A 25642-nucleotide genomic window follows, 5' to 3' on the forward strand; every position below is an offset into this window, starting at 1 on the left:
TAAAATAGATTTTGATCTCTATGCATCCTGATAATTACAGTTTTTCACCCTAACTGGATGAACCATCTTAAATCTCATCTGTTGCCATTCAGGGTTCAGTTCCACACTTTGCTGTACACCAACCTTATGCCTAAACAGTTTGCTAAATGTGTTGTGTCCTAATCTGGGACTTTCTGGCTTCTTTTTCTTCGGGCTTTTCTTAGGGGAGTCAGCTGCTTTCTTTTCAGGAATCTGCCCACCAGGACATGTTTGGGAACCCTTTATATGAGTGACATCAACATCAGTTAAAACTCATTTTTCACGGAATGCTCCAGTTCCCTTTGGCTCACAACATACAGCAACAAAATAGTAGAATAGAAGAGCTGGGCAAAGTTACTTTTGGAGACCAAAATTACATTTTTTAAAATATTGTTTGGGGTTCTCTGGGAACCATGGTTCAAAAAGTAACATTTCTAAGCTTTATAAAGTAGTACTCACATCTCTGCATACACCCTGCCATGCCTAGAGAATTCTGCAATTCTGCTTTTGGTTCTCCCAAACAATATAAAATTTAGCTATAAATTCATAATATGGTCTGTTTAGTATAATTTCCACTATAAGAAGCACAACTGCACATACCAACAGTTGCATATGCACTATTTTGATGATCTGTCCTTAAGGAAGTTGTTACGCATACCAGAACTGACTCATCTGTTGAGGAAGTACTACATATTTTCCATCAGATGGCAACACATTCTTGGGACATGGTCTAAAATGCACATTGAGCTCGTGTGAGGAAATATAGCCCTGAATGAACACAATCTAGAACACACGGTTCTGTGACCCAATTGCAGTGGAAAACCTATTACGTTAGGCAAGCTCTTTTTTGTGGAATTTTTTCTACCATCCCCCCCCTTAATAAATCATTGATAAAACTTTAAGGAACATCAGGATCCCCCAAAGCACATTTAAAATTATTGTTGCAGTGTAATGAACAATAATGAAAAGTGTAATGATTAATAGTGCTGGCCTTGATTTTTAAAGCCTCAGATAGTAGGGGATGAGGGCATTTGACACAATACTATCCTTTATGGTACACTGCCCCTACATCAAGATATGTCTGAAGGCTCCTATATCTCATGGCCAAAATCGTAAATGGCTCCCCCCAACCCACCTTAAAAGCCAACATCCATATAAAATGAAGGAAGTATGTTCTGCTGCCAATCAGAAAGAAAGGCTGTTTCTAGCCCTCTCCTCCTAGTGAATGAGGCAGCTATGAGGAATTGTGACAGTGGTCCCGCTACAGATTGTCCCAGCTTCACTTGTTTGGCAGAATAGGGCTTGAAACATTATCTTCCTTGTATACCAATCAGCAGCTGAACACATTTCCTTTGTTTGATGTAGCTGCTGGTTATTAAGGTGGGGTTGAGGGACTGGGATAGGAGGAGTTACTTAATTATGCATTTGTGACTAAGCAGCCAATGTAGGATATCAGTGCTGGTCTTCGGGTTAAGATTTTCTGGCAGAAAAGCCAATTGTGAGATGGAGAAAAGATAAACATAATTTTCAAACTTCTTCCAGCCCCGTGATACAGCCAAAATGCCATTTAGATCAATGGTAGTTCTAAGTAATTTACGGCATCCCAGGGATCAGAAAGGTTTGGAGTCAACAGTCTTTGGCCATTTCAGCACTGTACATTTCATGTTTTTTATACTGAATATAGATGTGTATGACATTTAAGAATGCCAAACTTTCAGAAAAGTGGACTTTCAGACTTTGCTCACACTCTACATGAAACCCAATTAATTTTCATTAAATGTACAGGTAAACAAATGCAGATCTATTTGCTCTGTTTGGACCCTCAAGTTTTAAACCTTTTTGTATCAAAAAATAAACTAAATAAAAAGAAATCTGTGGCAGATATAACAGCAATTGCTAGCAATCAGCTCTGTTGGGCAGAGACAAACTCTGGTCTACCAACTCAACTCTGGTCTCTTGGTCTACCAGCTCAACACTATTTCTCATACCATTATCACAAAGTTAGCTTCTGACCAGGGAAAGTGTTCCTTTAATTAGTAATACATTCCTAGGTCCTGCAATGTCCACATTGAAGCAAGAGAGTCTACTCCACATTATGATGCTGAGTCAATGTGGACGTCAGCACTTCCAACCCACTGGTTCTTATCACATGGGGCTAAGGGGATGGCTTTAGGAAAACACATTGGCCTTGCACTATATTAGACTGCACAAAAACTTTATTGCTAAAATAAACATTATACTGGTTTTGGCAAGTAATATATGGGCTTTGTTTGTCATAAATTACTGGGTGGCTCCAATAGAATATTCACTGGAAAATTACAAAGGCATACTGTATCTATTTCCATAGTGGCTGGTGGCTCCCATGTCGATCCATTTCTGGTTTTAGGCTAAACTTTTACTAGAGTTGTTCAAGGTGCTGAACCTATTTTGTTGATTCAGTACCTTGGAAAGCTCACTGAAATTTTAGTCTTAAAGCCTGGAATAGATTTATCACTCCACTGAAATGGAGTTCCACACATGGTCTTCTTATCTCCCAATTATCTCCAAGAAGTCTTAGTCTAGAGGCCAACATGTGGAAGCATGTAGGCAACTGAGCTTTTCAGAATGTGACTTGGGAGCCAGGAGCACCCAACTTCATAATAAAATAGGTGCCGTCATTGTTATTTGGAAACTGTGGACCAGCAGACAAAAGTACACAGTGCACCTAAAATCTGATAAAAAAAATTAACATTAAATTTCAAAATTTTAATAATCTGTGTTTCTATTCATGGGACAGACCTGGGCTAAATGGATCAAGGATTTGACTTAGTATAAGGCAGAATCGTTTTTCTTTTCTCTTCCATGTAGGGCAAAGCATTCCTATGAGCCATAGGGTAGGGCCCTCATTCTCTTTTCTGCGCAATTTATGCTGAAATGTACTACGAATGTAGAGTGCTTGGTCCTGTAAAGATGGTTGCCTGTAACGGGCTTCAGACCTACCCAGCACAACCAGTGGTAAGGGAAGATGCAAACTGAACTCCAAAACACTTTCTATCCTTGTTATTCTTGTTATTCTGTGGCGCAGACGGGAGAGCAATGAGTCACTGACCAGGAGGTCATAAGTTCGAGGCCCGCTCGGAGCTATGTTGTTCGTCTTTGTCCTGTGTTAAAAAGGCATTGAATGTTTGCCTAATATGTGTAATGTGAGTCCCTGAGTCCCCTTCGGGGTGAGAAGGGCGGAATATAAATGATGTAAATAAATAAATAAATAAATCTTCTTAGGATAAAAATACATCAGACTAAATGGAACTGCTTTCTGGATAGGCAAGCATAATTTTACACTGTTAACGTACGTTTGACACTTCTCAATGAACACAGAGATTAAGAAATATAGTAGGGATTCAAATGAACAAACAGCAAAATTCCTCTTGCATCTTACACAGCAAATCCAAACCAATCCAAACCAAACAAAAATAAAATACTCATATTGGCAACATTAATTACATGCTGAACTGTGGCTAACATTCTCTCCTCATGGATCTCAGCCCATGAATGCTCTTTAGAGTTCCTTGAAGGAAAAGTGACATAATAACATAAAGAATGAAATAATGAACAAATCACAATAATACAACAGGAAAGTCCTTAATATTGACTAATGGCTGCTAACTCAAATACAGGGCTTTTCAATGTAAGGCCTTAGTCAATATTCTGAAGATAATAAAATAAAATAATAACTGTCCATAATGACCAGAATTTGTCAGGAGAAAATAAAATACGCACCTTATCCTCAGAGTCAGCCTTGGAACCTGATTTTCTTTGAGAAACCTTTCAATAAATAAAACAACACCAATTCATGAAATATGCAGTATTCAGTTTTTTAAACGAAACGCTGAATTATTTTTTGCCCTATAAGTAGAAAGCAAATATTAGGGCTGTAAATTTAAATTTAAGGTATTTGACCAGAGGCGGACAATTTTAAAATACACTGAAATTAAGAATAAAAAATAACTTCCTAACTGTAAACTAATACAAGGCTAGAACATGTTACCTGTAAAACAAGTTGTCAGCGTGCAAAGACAAGTAATCAGAACCTTGTCAGCATGCAAAGACAAGTAATCAGAACCTCAAAATCTGAAAATATGTAATTATATATCAGATAAAATTATTTATAGAATAATATGGAACGCCTGTTAATTGTGCTGTGCATATTGCATAAGTTTTTGTGGCATGCAAAATAATGCAAAGCCTGTTCACAACAAACAAACAACAATAACAACTAGTATCAACAGTGACAAAATAATACTGTCCACAATACTCTTTAAAATGGTCTTATATCTTAAGCCTCAGATACAGAAAATCAGATATCATAATTTATTTTACTTCTAAAAAGCAAATAGTTACTATTATAGATCCTCAAATAATCTAAAATACTTTATTTTCATGTTATCAAAAAGAAATTTCAATATTCTATTTTTTCTATTTTTAAAAGACCATTAGAACAATAAAAGTAACTGGCCCATAGTGCAAAACCCCCTACATAGTAAGGCCTGTAACTATAAAAGTCAGATCAGTTACAGGTGCACCACAAATGAGAGAGGTTATCTTCAGTTATGTCATAATCAAATCATAATGAAACTCAGTTAATTTGTGGCAAATAGCCATAGGTCTCAAAAAAGACAGAATAAAAGATAAGCAAATAAATAAATAAATATGTCTTAGTTATTGCAAAGTTAATTGTTTTGTAACTAATTACTTCCAAGCTGTGAAAATGCTGTATGAGGGCAGGAGATTAACATAAATGGTCCTTTGCACCTCCTTTACATTCATTGGTTTGATAAAGCCAAAATACTGAGCTCAAAATGACAAAAAAATCAAACATAAATTCACACAGAAAAAGTTTTAGCACAATCCTGCATATACCTACTTGGATGTAGACGCATTGATTGCAGTGAGATTTACTCACAAGAAAATACATATAGGAGGCCAATCTTCACCATGGTTAACAACTGAAATGGAATAATGAAATTCCAAAGCACTATCGTTTTGGATTCTAGATGCTATGGAGGGGAAGATTCAAAGAATGCTACTGCCGTAACCATCTTTGTGTACTACCAAAAAGCATCAAGTTATCAACTGTTGGAAACATAAACATCAAGCTATTCTTACTCCAGACTTGAAATAATACACATTAAATCAATGGAGTTTATCTACTTGTTGACTCAACATTCAATCTGTGATTCAGTGGGTTAACTCTAGTTTGGAGTAACCAATAAGAAAGATGAAATATGAATCAAATCAAATAAATATATTGATGTAATTGTCCTGATATGGTGGATCTATAATCTGCTTGAGCAATTCTTTTCTTATATCCTTACACTATCTTAAATAAAGATCTTGAAAAACTACAACTCCCATAATTCCATAAGATTGACCCAGGATGGTTACAGTGGTGTCAAACTACATGTATCCACCTTCAGTGGTGCCTACTCTGAGTAAAGATCTTTGGAAATGTCTAACATTTCTCTCATCTCTTTCTGTAACAGTTCTGTCATCTTTTTCCATATTAGAGGAACAATTCTCTTTGCCGAAACTTTGGGAATTTATTTTCTTTTTGGACTGCATCTCACAGAATTCTCCAACCAGCCACTTACAGTCCAACACTCCCCTTTCCCATATTCTTTGCTGTACCTCATTACTGAGAAATGGGAAATAACGGCTCTAATGTTCAAAGTTTTGCTCTCTTTTCAAAGGCTCTCTTAATCCAAGGCAGGTCTGAAGCTTTGCCAACAATACAGAGCACTCATATAACTTTCCTTCCTATGTACTGACGACTGCCCATCAAGTCGCTCTTCCAGTCTGATGCTGAGTATGACCTACTCTACTATCTCCCCAAATTTCCTAAACACAAATAGAAAAAAACCTTGACACAAATCTTACAATACAACCCACATCTGTACAGAAAAAAGTGAAAAGTTCTCACCAATTTGTTAAAATAACTCATGACGGAATTGTTGGAGTCTGTCCCGTTGGCTGTCTTCACGTTGTCTGGTTTTACCTCCTCTTGGGCAAGATCCACAGAGGCCAAGCAATTGACATCCGCTGACCCCTGCTGCAGAGCCTTTTGGTTGCTGTCATCTGTCACGTCCTGAATAAAAAGGGAGAACAGTGCTCTCAGTTCTTCGCTCCCTTGAATGCCCAGTTAGAAGATGGTAAAAGTAATCTATTTGCCACTTGCATCATGTTGCTCTCTGAGGCACAATTCTAATTCCATCCATATTTCTTCAGCCTACATATCCTGAACAATTGAGCATTGATGCGAGCCGAGTCTAATATATGCAGCATTTGCTGTTGGCTGGGGGAACATTGTTCCGTGCCACAGAGAACAACAAATACAAGAGGCCAGGTTGCGTATGACACACCAAACAAGTCTCCTCTTCTGTTTGGAACAGCTGAACACTGAATAGCAAGCAACACGTCGCTGTGGTTTTGAACTGTGAAGACTTTGTGTCAGATCACACCATACATAGGGAGCCCCTAGTGCTTAGAAAGATTTGCAAAAAAGAATGCATTTGACTTTAGGGGATTTTGGCTTATCTATTAACTTAGTTTGAGAAAAAAGAACTAATGTTGATAAGCTGCATCTCATGTAGGGAACCCCAAAGCCCAGTTCACCAATAGATTTGGAATTTTAAGTAAATAATTACTTGAAGTTCAGAAAATTATTTGTTCAGATCTAGCTAAAAGACATAGAGGGACATGGTTGAATCCAGACATTTAAGAGTTCAGCTCACAAAGCCCTTGGATGAATATTTCAGCTTCAGTCTATTGTTTGCCTTCAAGTGTTTCCAACTTAAAGAAACCCTCAGGTGTCCCTGTCATTGAGTTTTCTTGCCAAGATTTCTTTAGAGGAGATTTGTCTTGACCTTTGGGAGGAGAACATAGAAACACAATATGTTCTCCTATGTTATATTCCTAAATGGAAAAGCCTTATCTCACACCTATCTATTTTCTTCAGGTAAAAGATTGTCTAGCTGTCTAGTCAGTATATGGAGAGGGTCCAAGACTTTCTTGCTGCTCAATCTGTTGTCTATGTGAAAATTATTGATGAACAATTTTCTGTACTCTACTTTTCCTTCTTATGGCTCTTGGTTTTAAACCAAACTCAAACTCAAATTTGGGAACCCTTCAAATAAAAAAGATCCTATTTGGACTTCTACTCCTAGAAGCCTCAGGCAACAAGTCCCATGGTAAGGTATTGTGGGTTAGATATTCCAAAATATTTGGAATACCAAATATGCTCAATTCTTGAAATATGTGAGATCTTTAAACATGAACTGTTTGTGTAAAATAGGACATGTTAGACTCTAGTTCTGCATCTCTTCCCGTTTACAACTATCTCTGTGGATAATCAACACTGCAGCCTGAAAACTAGTATTCTGTACAGATATCAAAACTGGAAGTGTACAAAAAGACACTTAAATCTTAAATTAAAAGAGTCATATGTGTTGTCGAAGGCTTTCATGGCCGGGATCACAGAGTCATACCGTGTTTCCCCGAAAATAAGACAGTGTCTTATATTATTTTTTGCTCCCAAAGATGCGCTAGGTCTTTTTTTCAGGGGATGTCTTATTTTTCCATGAAGTAGAATTCACATTTATTGTTGAACAAAAAAATGAACATTTATTCTATACTGTACAGTAGTTGTAATCACAAACCAACATAACCAAACCAGACAAACTGTGACTTCTGTCAATAATTTCTTGTTACTACCATTATTTCCATATACAACTGATATGTACATTTACCAGTCCTGCATGCTATGGTGTTTTGTTTGGTGGGTCATAGAGTCATAGAGTCATAGAATAGTAGAGTTGGAAGAGACCTCATGGGCCATCTAGTCCAACCCCCTGCTAAGAAGCAGGAAATCGCATTCAAAGCACCCCCGACAGATGGCCATTCAGCCTCTGCTTAAAAGCTTCCAAGGAAGGAGCCTCCACCACAGTCCGGGGGAGAGAGTTCCACTGCCGAACAGCCCTCACAGTGAGGAATTTCTTCCTGATGTTCAGGTGGAATCTCCTTTCCTGTAGTTTGAAGCCATTGTTCCGTGTCCTAGTCTGCAGGGAAGCAGAAAATAAGCTTGCTCCCTCCTGCCTATGACTTCCCCTCACGTATTTGTACATGGCTATCATGTCTCCTCTCAGCCTTCTCTTCTGCTAGGTCTTACTTTCGGGGGAGGTCATATATTTAGCAATTCAGCAAAACCTCTACTAGGTCTTATTTTTTGAGGATGTCTTATTTTAGGGGAAACAGGGTACTAATCCATTTTTTGTGCATTTTTCTTTGGAATCCAGTGTAGAATAAATACTGTAAGGGCAAATTATCATAACGCTATGTGGTAATTACATGTGTTATAAATAAACACATTGAAAATGTCATCATTTTAGAGATGGAGAAAGATATAAAATCAATTAGGGATTGTTGGATGCTTTGACAAAAGAACAGGGAGGAGTGGGTGGACACAGAACAGGTGTCATAACTGGACTTTGGACTATGATCTGGATTCTTTGCTTTATGCCAGTCAGCCATGCAAAGAAAAAGTGGAAGAAAACACTTTTGTTTTGTTTTGCACATCTGTATTTTTGGTACCATTTGAAAGCAAGCTGGAATAAGAACAAAGGGAATCAAGGTATTCTGGAGTGTTAGTTTTGAAGTGATGAGAAAATTGTGTATGTTCCTTCAAGGGGTGATCCTGCTTAGCTTCCAAGATCAGCCTGAATATGGTATGTATTTAGTGCAAGGTGCATGTTTTGTGACAGCTTGTATTACAGAGTTACTTCCATGAAATGGGAAACTTAAAGAGTGGCTTTAAAAATATATATGTATAAAATTACGTAATTATATGAGATCTTTCCAATGGCAACTGTTATTACTGTATCTGATTGTTTTTCAAGCTTAAGCCAATAAGTGATGAACAATCACAAAACCAGGGAGAGTGGCATCCTTCTTCATTTCATCAGCTACACATTCCACAGCCCAGTACTCATAAGTTCCCTTTATAATTTACAACCCCCATATCTATGGAGCATGAATCATAGAATCATAGAATAATAGAGTTGCAAGAGACCTCATGGGCCATCCAGTCCAACCCCCTGCCAAGAAGTAGGAAATCGCATTCAAAGCACCCCCGACAGATGGACATCCAGCCTCTGCTTAAAAGCCTCCAAAGGAGGAGCCTCCACCACCATCCGGGGGGGGGGGGGAGAGTTCCACTGCCGAACATCTCTCACAGCGAGGAAGTTCTTCCTGATGTTCAGGTGAAATCTCCTTTGCTGTAATTTGAAGCCACTGTTCCTCATCCTAGTCTCCAAGGCACAAGATAACAAGCTTGCTCCCTCCTCCCTATGACTTCCCCTCACATATTTATACATGGCTATCATATCTCCTCTCAGCCTTCTCTTCTGCAGGCTAAACATGCCCAGTTCTTTAAGCTGCTCCTCCTTAGGCTTGTTCTCCAGACCCTTGATCCTTTTATTTGCCCTCCTTTGGACACATTCCAGCTTGTCAACATTTCCCTTCAATTGTGGTGGATACAGTATTCCAGGTGTGGATACATTATTCCAGGTGTGGTCTGACCAAGGTAGAATAGAGGGGGAGCATGACTTCCCTGGATCCAGACACTATCCCCCAATTTACAGTGGAAACAGGAAACCATGGATAGTAGCCTATCGAAACGAATAACTTCCACTGGAAGTTGCCATAGAATCATGCCTGATGACCTAGAAATTCCTGGGGAGGATATATTTTACTGGATGTGGGTATTTAAAACTGCAAGTACCAGAGATCATATTGTATTAGAAATATAGCATTTCTTTTTGAGAAATGCAGTTAATACATGTTTGGATGACAGAGCCAGTTTTTGCAGCCACTTACATTTACCTCACAGTAAAATAAAGGGTACTTTCAGTTCTCAGGTAGCTGGCAGAAAAGAGACTAAGGAAACAATTTTGAAGAGAAGGCTTTAACTGTTCATCTACCTGCACAATTTCTCTTGCCTTTAAAGCAGGTGACTGTTTTTGTTTTTAAGAAGTAGGTTCCTCTACATTATGTGTAACCTAGTCTTAAAGATAACTCAGTACAGTGTCACCATCATTTTATGAACAGATCTGATATAAATAATGCTGCTATTTAATTCATGGAACCAACATGGCATAGTGATTTGAGTGTTGGATTACAACTTTGGAGATCAGGGTTTGAATTCTTGCTCGGCCATTAAAACACACTGTGTGACCCTAGGCAAACCACACAACTCAGCCCCAGAAATCTCAGCGCTAAGTGTGTGTTAAGGTTGCCATAGTCAAAAAAGACTTGAAGGCACACAATTACTACTTCATCACAGGGGCTTTCAGACCCGTCGTAGGACGCTAAGAGCACGGTTCCTGGACAGAGCCCACTGGATGCACAACTACTTCTGATGGGGCTCCATCTTTGAACTGTGCTCTCAGTGTCCTATGACGGGGCAAGGAGAACACGGGAAGCTTCCTATGTTCTCGTTGTCAGCAACAGGAACAACATGGGGGGGAAACAGGCAGTGATGCTTTCCTTCGCGTGATGGGGGAAGGTGCTGGTGCAGGGGACAGATTCTCCTGCTGCCCCACAGATTCACATTCAGGAATTCAGTGAATTCCTCCACTGTTGCCCACATTAGACAATTAAATATGATGAATGACATCATTCCATTCTTTCAACATGTCTGTTCTTTACAACATTTCTATTCTATTGTGTCATAAAAGTATTCTACATTTCTGAAAAAGGCAGCGATCAAAGAAAAAGAAATATAAGAGACAGAGGCAGAAGACGATAAAATGCGATGAAAATACAATAAAGTACCAAAACATGCTGTTGAAAAATTCAGTTTCCCTAAAGGTCTTAATACTGCAATGGTAGATTATTATAGTCAGGTTAAACTAGGGAATTTCAAAGCCTAGATGTGGCCAAAGACTCAGTGAATGAAAACACCAATTGAATGTACAGGGTATCCTTTCCACCACATCAGATCTACACAAGGTATATTCAAAAGGACGAAAATGTGGATTGATTTTGAGTTCTAGTAAAGCTTCAGTTTCATGACATGAGTTATTTCATTGTTTTGTGCTTCTCCCTCTCCCCAGCAGCTTTTGGGTTCACAGAAGATACATCAAATACTTATATGAATTTATTCCATATTTATTCCAAGAGGGAGAATATTGCTTTGGTATATTGCTGTGCTTCATTGTGGCATTTTAAGAAATGTATAGAGAATGGTTTATAAGGGAACATATATTTGAGTGGGACAGTGGTGGGTGTGAAGCTCAGAGTCTTGATATGTGTGGAATTTTTCATGCATGCAATTGCAATGTAACAAAAGTACTTCTTAGCTCCAGGCAAAGTTCACAGGAAAAAGAATTCATTCTCAGCCCTGCCTCCAAAGAGTTAAAAGCATCAGTTATGGAACTGCAACACAATAAAAACACTTCTTAGATTCAACAAAATGCGTAGCAAAAAGAATTCATTTTCCAGCCTGCTTCCAAAATGTCTTGTTATAAGAAACTTAACATGGTAGTTAAGAGCACAAGATAATACTTTGGTTTTTTTTTAAAGATCCTACAGTATGTAAACTTTTGACAAGCTGGAATGTGCCAGAGGGGGGTGACCAAAATGATCCAAGTTCTGGATGCCAAGCCCCATGTGGAGTGTCTTAGGGAGTTGGATATGTCCAATTTGGGAAAGAGAAGGTTAAGAGGGACAATAGATCCACATTTAACCATTTGAAAGGATACCATACTGAAGAAGAGGCGAGAATGTTTTCTGCTGCTTTAGAGACCAGAACACATAGCAATGGATTCAAACAGCAGGAAAACAGATTCCACCCAAATATTAGAAATAATTTTCTGATGGTATGAGCTGCTTGACAGTGAAAGCCTCAGAAAGACTAAAAGCATGTACTGGGATTTTGTTGTTTTTTATGCGTTCAGTCGCTTGCTGTTGGCCGTCTCTGCCCCCAGTTCCTTCATGGTCAAGCCAGTCACTTCAAGGATACCATCCATCCATCTTGCCCTTAGTCGGCCTCTCTTCCTTTTTCCTTCCATTTTCCCCAGCATTATGATCTTGTACTGGGATGCTGGTGGGCAAAATTCTTTTTCATTATCTGTTTGCTTTCCTGCTCAGTGTCAAGACCCTTCCTAGTTTCATGTGCCAGCTGGAAAAATACAGTAAATCTAATATTTTAGTCCTACCCAACAAGAAGAGATCTTCCAGTACTTGGTTAATCACAGTGGTGACATCATGACAAGACTTTGGGGCAGATGTCTGGGACAGGATAAAGAGAAAAGTCCCACACAAAATACCTATACATACTTGTGTAAAAGTCAGCCTCATGTGTAAGTCAATGGCAGGTTTTGGTGTAAAAAACAGGGATTTTGATATAACCTGTGGATAGATTGAAGGTCATTCTGCAGAGAGGGAAAATGCTCACACTAAATGGGCCAGCCAACCTTGGTGCATTTTTCCACCCAGACATTCAAAAAGGTCAGAAGTGGTGCTGTGGTAAAGAGGATAGAAAAGGTAGGTACTTCTTTTAGGTTCTCCTAGGAAGGACTAAACCTGTGCCTTTTACTCAACTCAGAGAATTGGGTGGTTCCAGTTTTGATAAGAATTAAGGTACAGTAGTTACACTGTACACAGTAAGACAGTGTTATCACAGTGGTAACTCCCCCAGAAAGGCATTTTAAGTAAGGAACCTACAATAATTTATTTGTACTTTTGTTTTACACAGAAGGAATGAATGTGCATTTCCTGCTATAATCTAGGAATTCCATTGCTTTTGAGTCTCCCTGCCTCTGAGTGTTCCTTCCCTAAGGAAGCCTTATGAACTTCATGGGTCACCTTAAGCAGAGAAACAACTTGAAGGTACATACTAGCATAAATTCAGGGAGTTTACATAGAGGCTCCTACCACAATGACTCAGAATGTAATCGGGAAAAGACTGCAGTTAGCCGAGGCAACTACTCTCTTCTGAGCCCCCCACAACCCCACCAGTTGAGGTGAATTACACCTTCCATCAACCCCAGCCATCATTGGTCAGGATTATAGATGAAAAATCTGTAGGGCAGTGAGATGGAGACATTTGCTCTGTGTGAGTAATCTGTCAACTTATGATGACCCCATTAATTTCATAGGGTTTTCTTAGGCAATTGATCCTTTTGGTGGCTTGGCAAGTTCCTGCTTCTGAAATATAGCCCACAACACCTGGCATTCATTAATAGTCTCCCATCCAAATAGTAACCAGAGTTGACTGTGCTTGGGATCTGATCTTGGAAACTGAACAGGGTCAGTTTTAGTTAGTACTTGGATGCCATTATTTCCTCTCTCATATATTTACATTGGGAGAGTCATCCATTCCTACTAAGCAACGAGGAATGTCACATACTTAGACACTTCAAAAACTCTTTGCAGCCACTGAAGTAAGAACTAATTTCTTCTGAGTAACTTAATGGAAGCAGGAGATAAAAATTCAGAAAGTTTAAAGGTTGTAGAAAAAGTGAGCAAATAGAGGATTAATTAAAACTGTCCCTGCCACACTGAGACATTTGGAGGATATATAGGGCTCATATCAGTACTGGATTTGGAGGACCTGGAGGTAGACATGTGACTTCATCCCACAAGACAGACCCCATAAAACACCAGTAAAGAAGACTATTTTACCTGCGCTCCCCCCCCCACAAGTATGTGGGGGGGGGGAGCGCAGGTAAAATAGTCTTCTTTACTGGTGTTTTATGGGGTCTGTCTTTAAAGAGGATGGAGAATTTAATCACATCCATGACATAGGACTGCTTTTACTCCCCTTGAACTATGAACCATTTCAAGGAGACCAGCACACTTTTTAAAATAGGCATCCTTTTGTGACAACATTTTCCATGGTGTCTTTAGAAGCCTATTCTAAAGAAGTCAGGAATGCTTTCTTTTCCAAGATACATCTTTCCATGCAGTCATATCCCTGAAGCCCCTACGTTAAAGGAGACATGCACATTTTTAAAAACACTTCTTTTAATGGGACCACACCATCCTTAAAACACTAGTGGAAACAAAATAAGCATTAGCAAAACACCCATATGAACATCCACACTGAAATGTCACAAAGTAATCAGACAAATCCACCACCTTCTATCTGAAGGAAAAAACACCAATTTTTAAGTGTTTCTATGCATAGGGAAAGCAATGGAGTCAATTTCTGCCCATCTTTGAAATCTTCCCATTTCTACACAAGGTGAAAACAAGAGTCCCACGAGTAAAAACCAGAAGCAGTCCTGTGTTGTTTTGTGGGTTCCCTCTCATTCAAACACCTTCTTTGAAGTGTGTAGAAGCAGAAAGAAATGGAGAACTTCTGTATGATGAAGTTCATGGAAAAAGTTTGAAAAATTGGGTGGAGGAGGAAGAACAGAATTTAGAACTGAAAAATGACATACTAGAATCACATCATGACCCTTAGTCATAGAGTGTGGACTATTTTGAAATAATCTGGAAACTAGCACACATATTAGGAAACTAATTTACAATGAGAATATTGAGGACTACCTGTGTTATATCGGTCTGGGAAAATGAACTGAAAGTAATATATTACTTGGGGCACTTTTTAAGAAATGTGGTCCAACATTGTTACTTTTATGTATTTTAACCAGAAAGATGAAAATGCTCCAATGTTTACACAATATCATGTTTACTTGTTATTAAGATCTGGTCCAGCCGCCCTGAGTCCCCTGTTGGTGAGAAGGGCGGGATATAAATGTTGTAATAAATAAATAAATAAATACTTATTATGTTAAAGCATTACCATTGGGGGTGATTCTTAAAACAGTATTCTTAAAGGTAATTTAAAAAGCAGTGACAGGGAAATGTATTACATGTGAGCAATGAATTACTTTTAAAAAAATCTTTGTTTCCAAATTCTCTTTCAGAAACAGACAAGTACTATGAAAGTAAATTTTGTGGTGTGCTTACATCTTTTTAAAATCTATAACACAGGAAGAGGAGGTCAAGATTAAACATTTAATATTCTCATGTCAGACTTAATGCAGCCATTATGAAATGCATACACATTGGTATCAGTTCTGCCATTTTGTGACCCAGAGACATCTTACATAAAAAGAATATCTCCCTTCTAGGCCTTCTGTGTTCCCATAAAGCCTGGCAGAATCAGCGCCACATTTCAGACACATCATTTACCTTGGCTTGAATAGTCTATTCTTCATTCAACTCATGAATCCTACCCTTGTTTTAATTATGCAGCTTCCTGAATGTAGTTTTGTGGAGACTGAAAATAGGGCCCTGGTTCAGGCAAACACAGAATGACTGTGTAATTCCTGGGACCAAAACTTAAAATGGAAGCCTCTCTCCTCTTTTCTCCTTCTCAAAGCAACACTACTTGTTGTTTGTTGGCATTGTGACATGCGGGAAAAGCTTTGATGTGATTAAGCTCCCACAGAAGCTATCAGTCATGGCTTACTCAAAGAGTAATGTGTGCCTGAAGCAAAATCTGGATAATTATAATTATCATATATTAGACCAAATATTTAGAGTTCCAGTATAAATATAGCATCCATTTAAATCAGAAAATGCGCTTCCTGTCCCCTAGACAGCCTAAAAGAGGGGGACAGGACCAGATCTTAATAACAACTTTGTTTTTCAGAATAAAACCATAGCAAATTATGTCTGGGAAAGGAATTGGGAGAGTGTTTAAAAACAAACAAAAAAGTCAAGTTTACCTGAACAGATGCACAATTCATTGTGAATGAAGGGGAGTGGCCCAAATACTATTTTCATGTGCATCCACATGACTGATTCCAGAAAAGTTCACAAGGTTCTTCATACTTCTCAAAAGGAGACAGAAAGGGGTCACTCTATCCCCTTCTTACTGGTTGTGTGGGCACCTCATTGTGACTTCAGCACATGTGGACATGACTGGCAGGGCTTACAGGCCAGTGGGGAGTGGCGGCAAGACAAGGGGGCAGCCCAGCAGACTGGCTGGATTGGCTAGACACCAATGCAGTGACACAGATGATTTGGCCAGATGCAACTGACCACCATTATGGCCAGTCTGGAGCCAGTCAGATCTGTCTGGATGCCAACACAGTGCCCCAGATGGTTTGGCCCAGTACATCTGGCTGCCATCATGGCCGATCTGGGGCATTAAGTTCCAGACTAATTCTAAGTTAAGCAGCCCCTATAGATGCGGCCTAGGACAAAATAGCTGTGAGAAACTGGGCATCCATCTGGCAACATAATGTAATACAAGGAATTGGTGAATGAACTCTGCATCCAGACAACATCATGGCACTGAAAAGCACATAGTCAACTAAGAGGGTCAGTGTGTCCATGCACTTGTACATGAAGGAATACAGCAATGTGAAAATAAAATTTATTATTAAAAGGTGACCTGAACCTTATTTGTAATGGACCATTTTCTCTGTTTGCATAGTCAGTTGTTGGTTTTGAGTCTGCCACAGTGGTCTATCTAAAATCACCAGATTCTACTGCTGATGTTCTCAAAAGCCAGCATTTTAAAAGCACAGAAAATTAAAGTAAAGAGTGGGTTTTTCAAAATGTTTTTGTGAAATGCACAGATAAAGGATGGGTGAAACCTGGCTCAACAGCAGTACATGTGAAAGAGATCTTGGAGTCTTAGTACACCACAAGTTGAACATGAGTCAACAATGTGATGCAGCAGCTTAAAAAAACAATGAGATTTTGGGGTGCATCAAAAGGAGAATAGTGTATGAATCAAGGGAAGTAATAGTGCTCCTCTATTCTGCTTTGGTCAGATCTCATTCAAAATAATGTGCCCTGTTCTGTGCATCACAGTTCAAGAGAGATATTGACAAGCTGGAGCATGTCTAAAGGAGGGTGACTAAAATGATCAAAGAGCTGCCCTATGAGGAGTGGCTTAAAGAGCTGGGGATGTTTAGCCTTCAGAAGAGACTGTTGAGAGGAGACATGATAGCCATGTTTAAATATCTGAAAGAATGTCATAAGGAAGAGGGAGCAGGTTCGTTTTCTGCTGCCCTGGAGTCTAGGACTCGAAGTAATGGGTTCAAATTACAGGAAAGGAGATTCCACCTGAACATTAGGAAGAACTTCCTGAGCATAAGAGCTGTTCATACTGCACATTAAAGATCATTGCCTTTTGCTTACTCTAGATCCCTTAGTTCTTCATAAAAGCCTATATTGTTACCAACCAGAGTAAATGTATGCACACAAAAGAGAGAGATAGAGAAAAAAACTGCAAACATATGACAGCAAAGTCGTCATATTCATGGAGAGTTCTTAATGATCAAATTGTAAATACCAGATCCAAAGACAATTGTGACAGTTGCAGACTATCTGCATGCTTTACAACTTTGAAACGGATTTTCTTTTTTTAACGACACACTTAACATTCTGCAAAATTGTTGCAATCCTGCAGTATTGCTCTTAGTCAAATGTCCCTTCTAGGTCAACAGTGAGATCCCAGTTCTTCAGACAATCACAGGGCTGGATTAAAATATGCTCTCATAATTTGGACATATCTTGACATGACTTATTGTAAAAGATTATGAATGCTTGGTAAAGTGGAAGGCAGTAGGAAAAAAGGAAGACAATAATACAAACAGATTGACTCAAGGTGAAGATGCATCTACATTGTAGAATTAATGCAATTTGACACCACTTTAACTGATAAAGAATTGTGTGAATTGGAGCTTTACAAGACTTTTAGTCTTTGTCAAAAAGAGCTGGTGTCTCACCAAACTATAAGCCCCAGAATTCCATAGCATTGAGCCATGGCAGTTAAATTAGTTTCAAACTTGATTCATTCTACAGTGAAGATCAACCTTCAATAAAGGAAGCTATGGCTAGCCTGAGTTTGCCAGATCTGAGCAGGGCTGTTGATGACCAGGGCTCTTGAAGGTTTCCCATTCATGTGGTTGCAATGATTGAAAGCCAACTGGACAGCAAACAACAACATAAGTAATATCAGTGACAGCCACAAATGGAAAAAAAAACTTACTCCGAGAGTAAAAGTTTATCTGTAAGCACCAACCTGAGTCCTACTTAAAAACCAAATCATGATCAAGAGGTCAAGTAAACATGGCCTGCTATGGGTCTGTAGGGGCAAAAACGTAACTCTGTAACTGGTACATTTGTCTATACCAGTGGTTCTCAACCTGGGGTCCCCAGATGTTTTTGGCCTTCAACTCCCAGAAATCCTAACAGCTGGTAAATTGGCTGGGATTTCTGGGAGTTGTAGGCCAAAAACATCTGGGGAACACAGGTTGAGAACCACTGACCTATATCTTCTAGAGGAGTTACTGCCAGTTGTATGCTAGCTTTATTATTGGACTAGGCCTGAAAGAGACTAAAGCAAGAATCGCTGATCAGGCATATAAATCCACTAGCTCATGTTCTTTCCACCTCCTATGAATAAATCTTGCCAAGAAAGATTGATTGTTGGATTATCATAAATTTGGAAAATCTTGAAGATATCTAACAACAGTACAACAGTAACTTTTGGATATCTTGGGATGAGTCTTCCATAAAAGGCAATGAAAACAGACGATGAACAAATGTTGCATTTGTAAATTTTCCAATGCATATGAGAGGAAATGTCTGAAAACCAAAAATGTAACAAAAATATGTACAGATCGAGTATCTCTTATTTACAATGCTTGGAACCAGAAATGTTCCATATTTTACTATTTCCCCCCCAAATTTTGGAATACAGGCATATACATAACCATCTAGGAGATGGAACCCAAGTCTAAACACAAAATTTATTTTTCATATAGATCTTTTACACATATGGTGAAGGTAATTTTATATACAATAGTTCTGTGCACAAAACAATGTTTGTGTACATTGAACTATCAAAAAGCCAAAATATAACTCTCTCAGCTACACACATAGGCAATTTGGGAGTATTTTGAAACTCTGAATAGGGATACTCAACCTTTGTTACAATAAATCCATATGTCTTTTACAGTCTGTTATTCCTAATGCTTTATTTTTACCCGTTCTTAAGAAAATTTGATTTTTTTTCATTTAAGAAAATAGAGATGCTTCTTAAACTGAAGCCTTAAGCTTACTTATCTTCTGCATAAATCAGGCACTGACCATCAACAATCACTAAAACTACAGCAACCTTTATTGCTCACTCACAACAAATAGTTGTTTAGCCACACTCATGAAAAAATTGTTCTCCCATTTGTTTGCTGTGAAGTGCATTTCCCCATGCAATTTTTTTAATAAACTTAATTAGAAACTAAATAGACATTTCATTTATATACTTGCCGTTCCTTGAAGAATGTTATCTGGTGCGCTTTGTAATCCGGATGTCTCTTGTGCTGTGATGAGTACACCTGGATTGTCTACTTCATCCTCGCTTTGGATTTCTTCTTGGGCTTTCTTCTTTTCTTTCCCTTTTTCCAATTTGAAGATACGTTCAAAAAAGCTTATCTCTTTGGGCTTGGGAACAGTATCATCCTCTCTCTTGTCCGGTGCTGTGAGTTCAATTTCACTGAGTGATGTCTCATTTAGGTTTTTATTTGAAGCTTCCTCTGCCACAGCTGCAGCAGGAAGGCCTGGGTTCTCACTTGATGCTTTGTTTTCACTCAGGGTTTCGGAGCTGACATCAAGTTGAGTTGGTCCAACAGATGAATTTGTTGCCTGCACTCCATTACGTCCTGGTACGGGCCGTGAAAATGAAAAGCTAAAACGAGATTTGGCAGCTGGCGGCGGAGTCTTGGCCTTCTTCCCAAGATTATTTTCATTGCTCTCAGAGACGGTGCTGATCTCCATTGTCTTCTGGGAAGAAATAGCCGCATTATCCTGGAGAACAGTCACTTTTGCATCCACTACAAGTGCAAACAAGAAAACAGCAATTATCCCTCATGACAGGAAAGATGCACTATTAATCATAGCAGCCCGGGTGTTTAATGGACTGATTGTAATGGACTGGTTGTAAATTGCAGTGTTGAAACAAACACAGTGTGTACGTGCCATTCTTTTTACAAAGTGTGAGCTTTGACGTATCAGCTTGCATGAGAAGTTAAGGTTGCCAAAAGCCACTATGTTATCACAGAAACATATTCAAAGATATTTAGGGACATATCTACATGGATCACATACCCCAGTTTGTACCAAAAATCACTCCTGGATGTCTACACAACATTTAGGGATGTCTGGCCTTTAATGGAGGGTAAAACTGGTTAACCGAATTTTATCCTACATTAGCAGAAAACAGGAAATGCTCTGGAGTTTTCAGCAAACTCCTGAGCAGCCTTATACTTCAGGGTTGATGTTAATAGCTGAATCAGTTCTAATTCAAACCAGTTGAACTGTTCACACAGGCTAGTGAAATCCCATTTTCCCTGACTTTGCCCTCCTTTGCCCAGGTCATGTGGGGAACTTTGCTGACATCAAGAAAGGTGGTCGGTGATGGCCAGAAGCTCTGTGAAGCTCCATAGCCACTGCGATGACCAGAAACAATGGAAAAAAGTAAGGGTGACTGATTGGTCAAAAGTCTGAGAGCAGAGCATGAAAACACATCCACAGAATCCAGGACTGCCTTGGACCATCTATAGATTAAGGTGCCTGTGTAAGCAAGCTCTGTGTCGGATATGTAGCAAAACACAGAATCCACAGAATAGTGGTACCATTATTAGGACAACTAAAAAACACAAAATGCATCATGCAGGTTTTCAAAGCTTCACTGGCTTCTTCATCAGGCAAAGATGTTAAAATCATCTTCACTTTTCTTCTTCTGTATGATTTTTAACATGTTTGCTGATGAAAAAAACCCAATGAAGCTTTGAAAGCTTGCATGATGTATTTTGTGCTTTTTAGTTTGCCCAATTTATTTATTTATTTATTTATTTATTTATTTACCCTATTTATATCTCGCCTTTCTCTACCCCAAAAGGGACTCAAGACAGCTTACATTAAATTAAAATATCAAGCTTTATGGGCTTTGGATTTATTTGTATGTTGTCTTTAAATAACCCACATTTTCATGATATGGTGATGCTGCATCATAATATAGGATGTCAGGTGTAAAAGGAAAACTTTACTGAATAATTTGTAAGACGTTAAAATATGTGTGATGCATAGCCTTTGCATGCCCTGTGGAGTATGTCTCACTCTTGTTATTCTTTCAGGCAAACTTAACAAAATATTAACTTCCTGATTATTGTTCTTCATTCTTCATTGACTCATTATAGGTTGGAATGCCATCATAATTGTATAAGATGGAGAAATCATACAAACTATACTTTGAGTTCAGGATAGAAGGTTCCTGAAAATATCAGACAAAAGATATTTTGAATATTGACAGGTGTTCTTTGAACTGCTAAAGTAAAATTTCTGTGTGCAACAGGAAGATCTTTCTGACCAGAAACAATATAAAAGTGTCTCCAAGAAGAATGGTATTAGATATCTGGGAGATCCCGGGTAAAAGGGGAAACAAGCCAGGGGAAATGAAAAACAAGAACTCAATTGTTTTATTTCATAATGAATAATCTTGGATGTTAACTTCCCCAAAGAATTAGGCTTTATCCACTCTTCCTGGCAATTTCAGAGTAAAGCACCCTTTAACCACCCCTTTCTCTTTTGCTTTTCTCCCCCAAAAGTTCATGATACCTCAAAGAATCTTTATATCATTCTTCAAAACTGTCTGTTTTAAAGTAATATTTTCATTGGTCTTAATATTGTTGTGATTTAATAGTGTTTTAATCTTGATTCCCCACCCCATATATATTATCGTATTCTATCACCCTAGGAAAAAGATGGGATATAAATAAAGCAATACAACAAAATCTGAACATCACAGTTTGCATCTAAATGTGAGCATTTGTTGTAGTATGCCTTCAAGACATCTCCAACTTATTGTGATCTTAATATGATCCTATCCATGGGGTTTTCTAAGGCTGAGAGTTCTCTCCCAAAGGGTGTTTGTACCTTTCCAAACTGCATTGATTCACCAATACGGATGCACCCTTTGTTCTCTTTGTGTGTGCATCGCTTTGTGGCCCTTGAGGCATTATTAATGACGACATCACAGAAATATATCAAAGCTGTCCCATAGCGTGTTGTCTCATTGGTCGACAGTCTCTTACAGTTTTTGTTGTATTCCTGCAACACTGCCCCTAATAAATGTAAATTAAACCCAATACTTCATTAACCCTTTGTTTGCCAGAAAGGGATACTCTACCCCTGCTGTGTTGCCCAGATTATGGTCTTAATCATAGAAAAATTCTTGATGAGGAGTGCCATGCCTTTATTTTACTTCTCCCTATAACTACACCCCTCAGAAAGAACTTAACTCTCTCTCTTTAGGCCTGAGTCAGTGCAGGTCAGTGAGCGTGTGAGGCTAAAGGGCTGCAGAAACAGTTTTGTGGAACACATGTGACACCAGGCATACTTGTGTTCTGAACATGTCTCTGAAGCTAAATGTCTGCCCTAATTTCTGGTAGACTTGATCAGAACCTTTAGCTGCAATATCATGGCACAAGACAGAGCATTGCTCCCCAACAGTATGTCAATTTTCATCAAAAGCTTGGAAAGATGACTTTCTGGACACAAGGGCCCTGCAAATGATTTGAGTAGGCTGGGTATTTGGTCTGCTTTTGTTATTCTTGATTGGCAAGTTTACTACACCCTTTATCTAAATATTATGTTGGATACATAACATCAAGCATGGTGCTGGGAAAACAGAAATGGGATAAACCAGATAAGGGGGAGGGGGGAAATAAGTAAAGAAAAAAGGGGTATAATTCAAAGATTTTCACTCCATTCATCTACTGAATCATTCTGACTGTCTTTTCTGCAGAACCAGAAATAAACACTTAAATTTATTCAAAAATCCATCATATCAATTTTCATTTTTTTGCTGGGAAGAGTTCTTTTAAAAAACCTTATGAGTTGCACATAGCCTCTAATATTTCACACAGAAAATTTGGGAAATGTAGGACTAATTGCCTAGAGTGGTGCTGGGGTCTCCTTCCTCTGGATGTCTTCAAAAAAGGCTGAATCCAATGGGGATGTTCTTGCTGTTGCACTGAGCAGGGAATTGGAAGCTATGGACCATAAAGCCCCCTTCCACTTCTATGATTCTATGTTCACCATGACTAAAGAAAGCTAAGTGTGAATGCCAGATTGTGTGAGAGAATACACAAGAAGAGAGACAAACACTTTGTCTTTCTTTTTTGGTAGTGAAACCAGGGCAGAGCTCAGGAGTGACAAATCAAATTCTAAATTACTCAGAAACAAATCAAATAACATCAATCTTGCTGAGCTAACACCCACAACTTACACATGATATTGACATATCAGCTTTTGGAACTAAAAACAGCACCTCCACCTATGGACTGTACACAACCTATTCAAGTATGTGCAGGCAAGAAAAAATGAGCAACGCTCAGCAGGTCTGGGTTTATATTCAACACTGTGTAGCAACAGGTAGGACTTTTTAAAAATAAAAAGTTGTCCTCTAAATGTCTTTTTAAAGAAAATTCTATGTGGATTCAACATGTAAGTAAATTTTATCTGAGCTACATTTTCTACTTTGGGACAACATGGGACAGCAGTTTAGGATAGCTTCAAGGATGCAAGCCCTAGACCAGTGGTACTCAACCTGGGGTTCCTAGATGTTTTTGGCCTACAACTCCCAGAAATCCCAGCCAGTTTACCAGCTGTTAGAATTTCTGGGAGTTGAAGGCCAAAAACATCTGGGAACCCCAGTTTGAGAACCACTGCCCTAGACAGAACTGCCTTTTCTTCTCAAGCAAGTGTGAGGGAGTATGTGGGGCTCAAGATGTCAATGAACTACTTTTCTACCATTGCTAGGGCTGATGGTATCTGGAGTCCAACAGTATCTGGAAGGCCACAGGGCCACCACCTTCTCTAAGGTCTAATACTTAGTGGTCAACATTTAACAACTTCGGTTTAAGGTTTCAACTCTCAATATCTACGTAAGGTTTTAATAGGCTCATAAATGCTACATTTTTAAAAGGCCGGAAATAGTTGAAAGCATACTTTCATTTTAAAATAACCGGGGGGAGGGGGGCTGTAACATCCTGTGTTAAGTTTAAAAAAAAAACTACTGCTGGAAGCCTCCTGAAACAAGAAGAAACAATTTCTGGGTGTAGTGCCAAGGGATATATCAAAAGGGTTGGGTGGAGCATGAACCTAAAAATGCCCTTAGAAACCAAATGTGATCTCCACTTTTTATCCATACCATAATGTGGACTGACAGGGCTGCCAGTTCAGGATCATTCCATGTCCTGAAGTTTCTGGACCAAAACCAGACACCTAGGCATGGTTATATAGAGTATCATCTAGTAAAGGTAAAGGTTTCCCCTGACATTAAGTCCAGTCATGTCTGACTCTGGGGGTTGGTGCTCATCTCCATTTCTAAGCCAAAGAGTCGGTGTTGTCCGTAGACACCTCCAAGGTCATGTGGCCGGCATGACTGCATGGAGCGCTGGTACCGAAGTGGTACTTATTGATCTATTCACATTGGCATGTTTTCGAACTGCTAGGTTGGCAGAAGCTGGAGCTAACAGCGGTCAGCAGCTCAGTGTTTTAACACACTTTGCCACTACATACAGTTAATTCCAGTTTACCATTCAACTATAGGGAGGGAGGGAGGGAGGGAGGGAGGGAGGGAGGGAGGGAGGGAGGGAGGGAGAGACAGAGACACACAGATAATATATTTCCCTGTTTAGAAATTAAGACAGAAAATTCACTACATGGGCTGATCACAAAACAAGGTGAAATGAAGGGATGAAGCACAAAATCTGGGGACTTGGGGCTCAAAACCCAAGAGTGAACAATCCTGAAGTTTTTTAACAACAAAAAACTTGTTCCTAAACATTGATCAGAACAAAAAAAAAAATCTATTTTCTCCCTTTTCTTACTTGGTTAGCAAACTTGACCCACCAAGATACATTCTTTCATTTCTTATTTTATCTCAAGATTGCAATAGAGAAAACTATCAAGGGCTCCTGCACCTTTAATGATAGTATAGAAAATGGGATTTTAGCAGTTGGTGCTTGTTATTGAATTGCTTAAGAAAGACCACCTGCTGAAATTTCCTTTACAGCAGGGAGAAAATGGTGGAAATAATTCATCCTTACTTTTGAAGGTAGAAAAATTGATTATCTATATCCCTTCCTCAATCTTAAATAAATACACACCTTTGTAGACTAAGCAATGGAGTAATGCAGAAACAATGCTACACACCAGCAAGCAGGTGTTACCTAAAGACCTCTGGTGAATCATGCTGATTTGGTCTTACTTGGTTTTATCTCATGCTTATTTATTCCAGCTGTCTAGTTCACAGTCATTTTTGGCTCCCAGTATATCTATACCCATATCTGCGATGCTTCACAAATTTATATGATTTACATGTTTCTAGTTATATGAATGTCTCAGATGTAAAATAATGAAGATAAATGGCCCAGATTTTCATAGTTGTATGAAAATGTAAATTTAAAAACTATCTAGCATAGAAACGTACATATATTGTTTTAGAACATGATCTAACTGATCTAAGATACACGCCTTGTGTCTACATATATCT

The 25642-nt window shown here is 38.8% G+C and overlaps 1 protein-coding gene across 3 annotated transcripts in view; it reads right to left on the reverse strand.

Annotated features, from left to right (window-relative positions):
- bcas1 (brain enriched myelin associated protein 1) overlaps nucleotides 1-25642 on the reverse strand; it is a 47515-nt gene that overhangs the window by 17795 nt on the left and 4078 nt on the right. For 2 of the 3 annotated variants that reach the window (XM_062978944.1, XM_062978942.1), the window contains exons 3-6: nucleotides 19354-19916; nucleotides 5978-6142; nucleotides 3778-3822; nucleotides 124-258 (exon numbers count right to left, since the gene is read on the reverse strand). In XM_062978944.1, coding sequence (XP_062835014.1) covers nucleotides 124-258; nucleotides 3778-3822; nucleotides 5978-6142; nucleotides 19354-19916 — 908 coding nt within the window. The remainder of the gene's footprint in view (nucleotides 1-123; nucleotides 259-3777; nucleotides 3823-5977; nucleotides 6143-19353; nucleotides 19917-25642) is intronic. The other variant, XM_062978943.1, reaches the window with a different exon arrangement.

The sequence above is a fragment of the Anolis carolinensis genome, chromosome 4, assembly GCF_035594765.1.
Source record: "Anolis carolinensis isolate JA03-04 chromosome 4, rAnoCar3.1.pri, whole genome shotgun sequence".
NCBI lineage: Eukaryota > Metazoa > Chordata > Lepidosauria > Squamata > Dactyloidae > Anolis > Anolis carolinensis.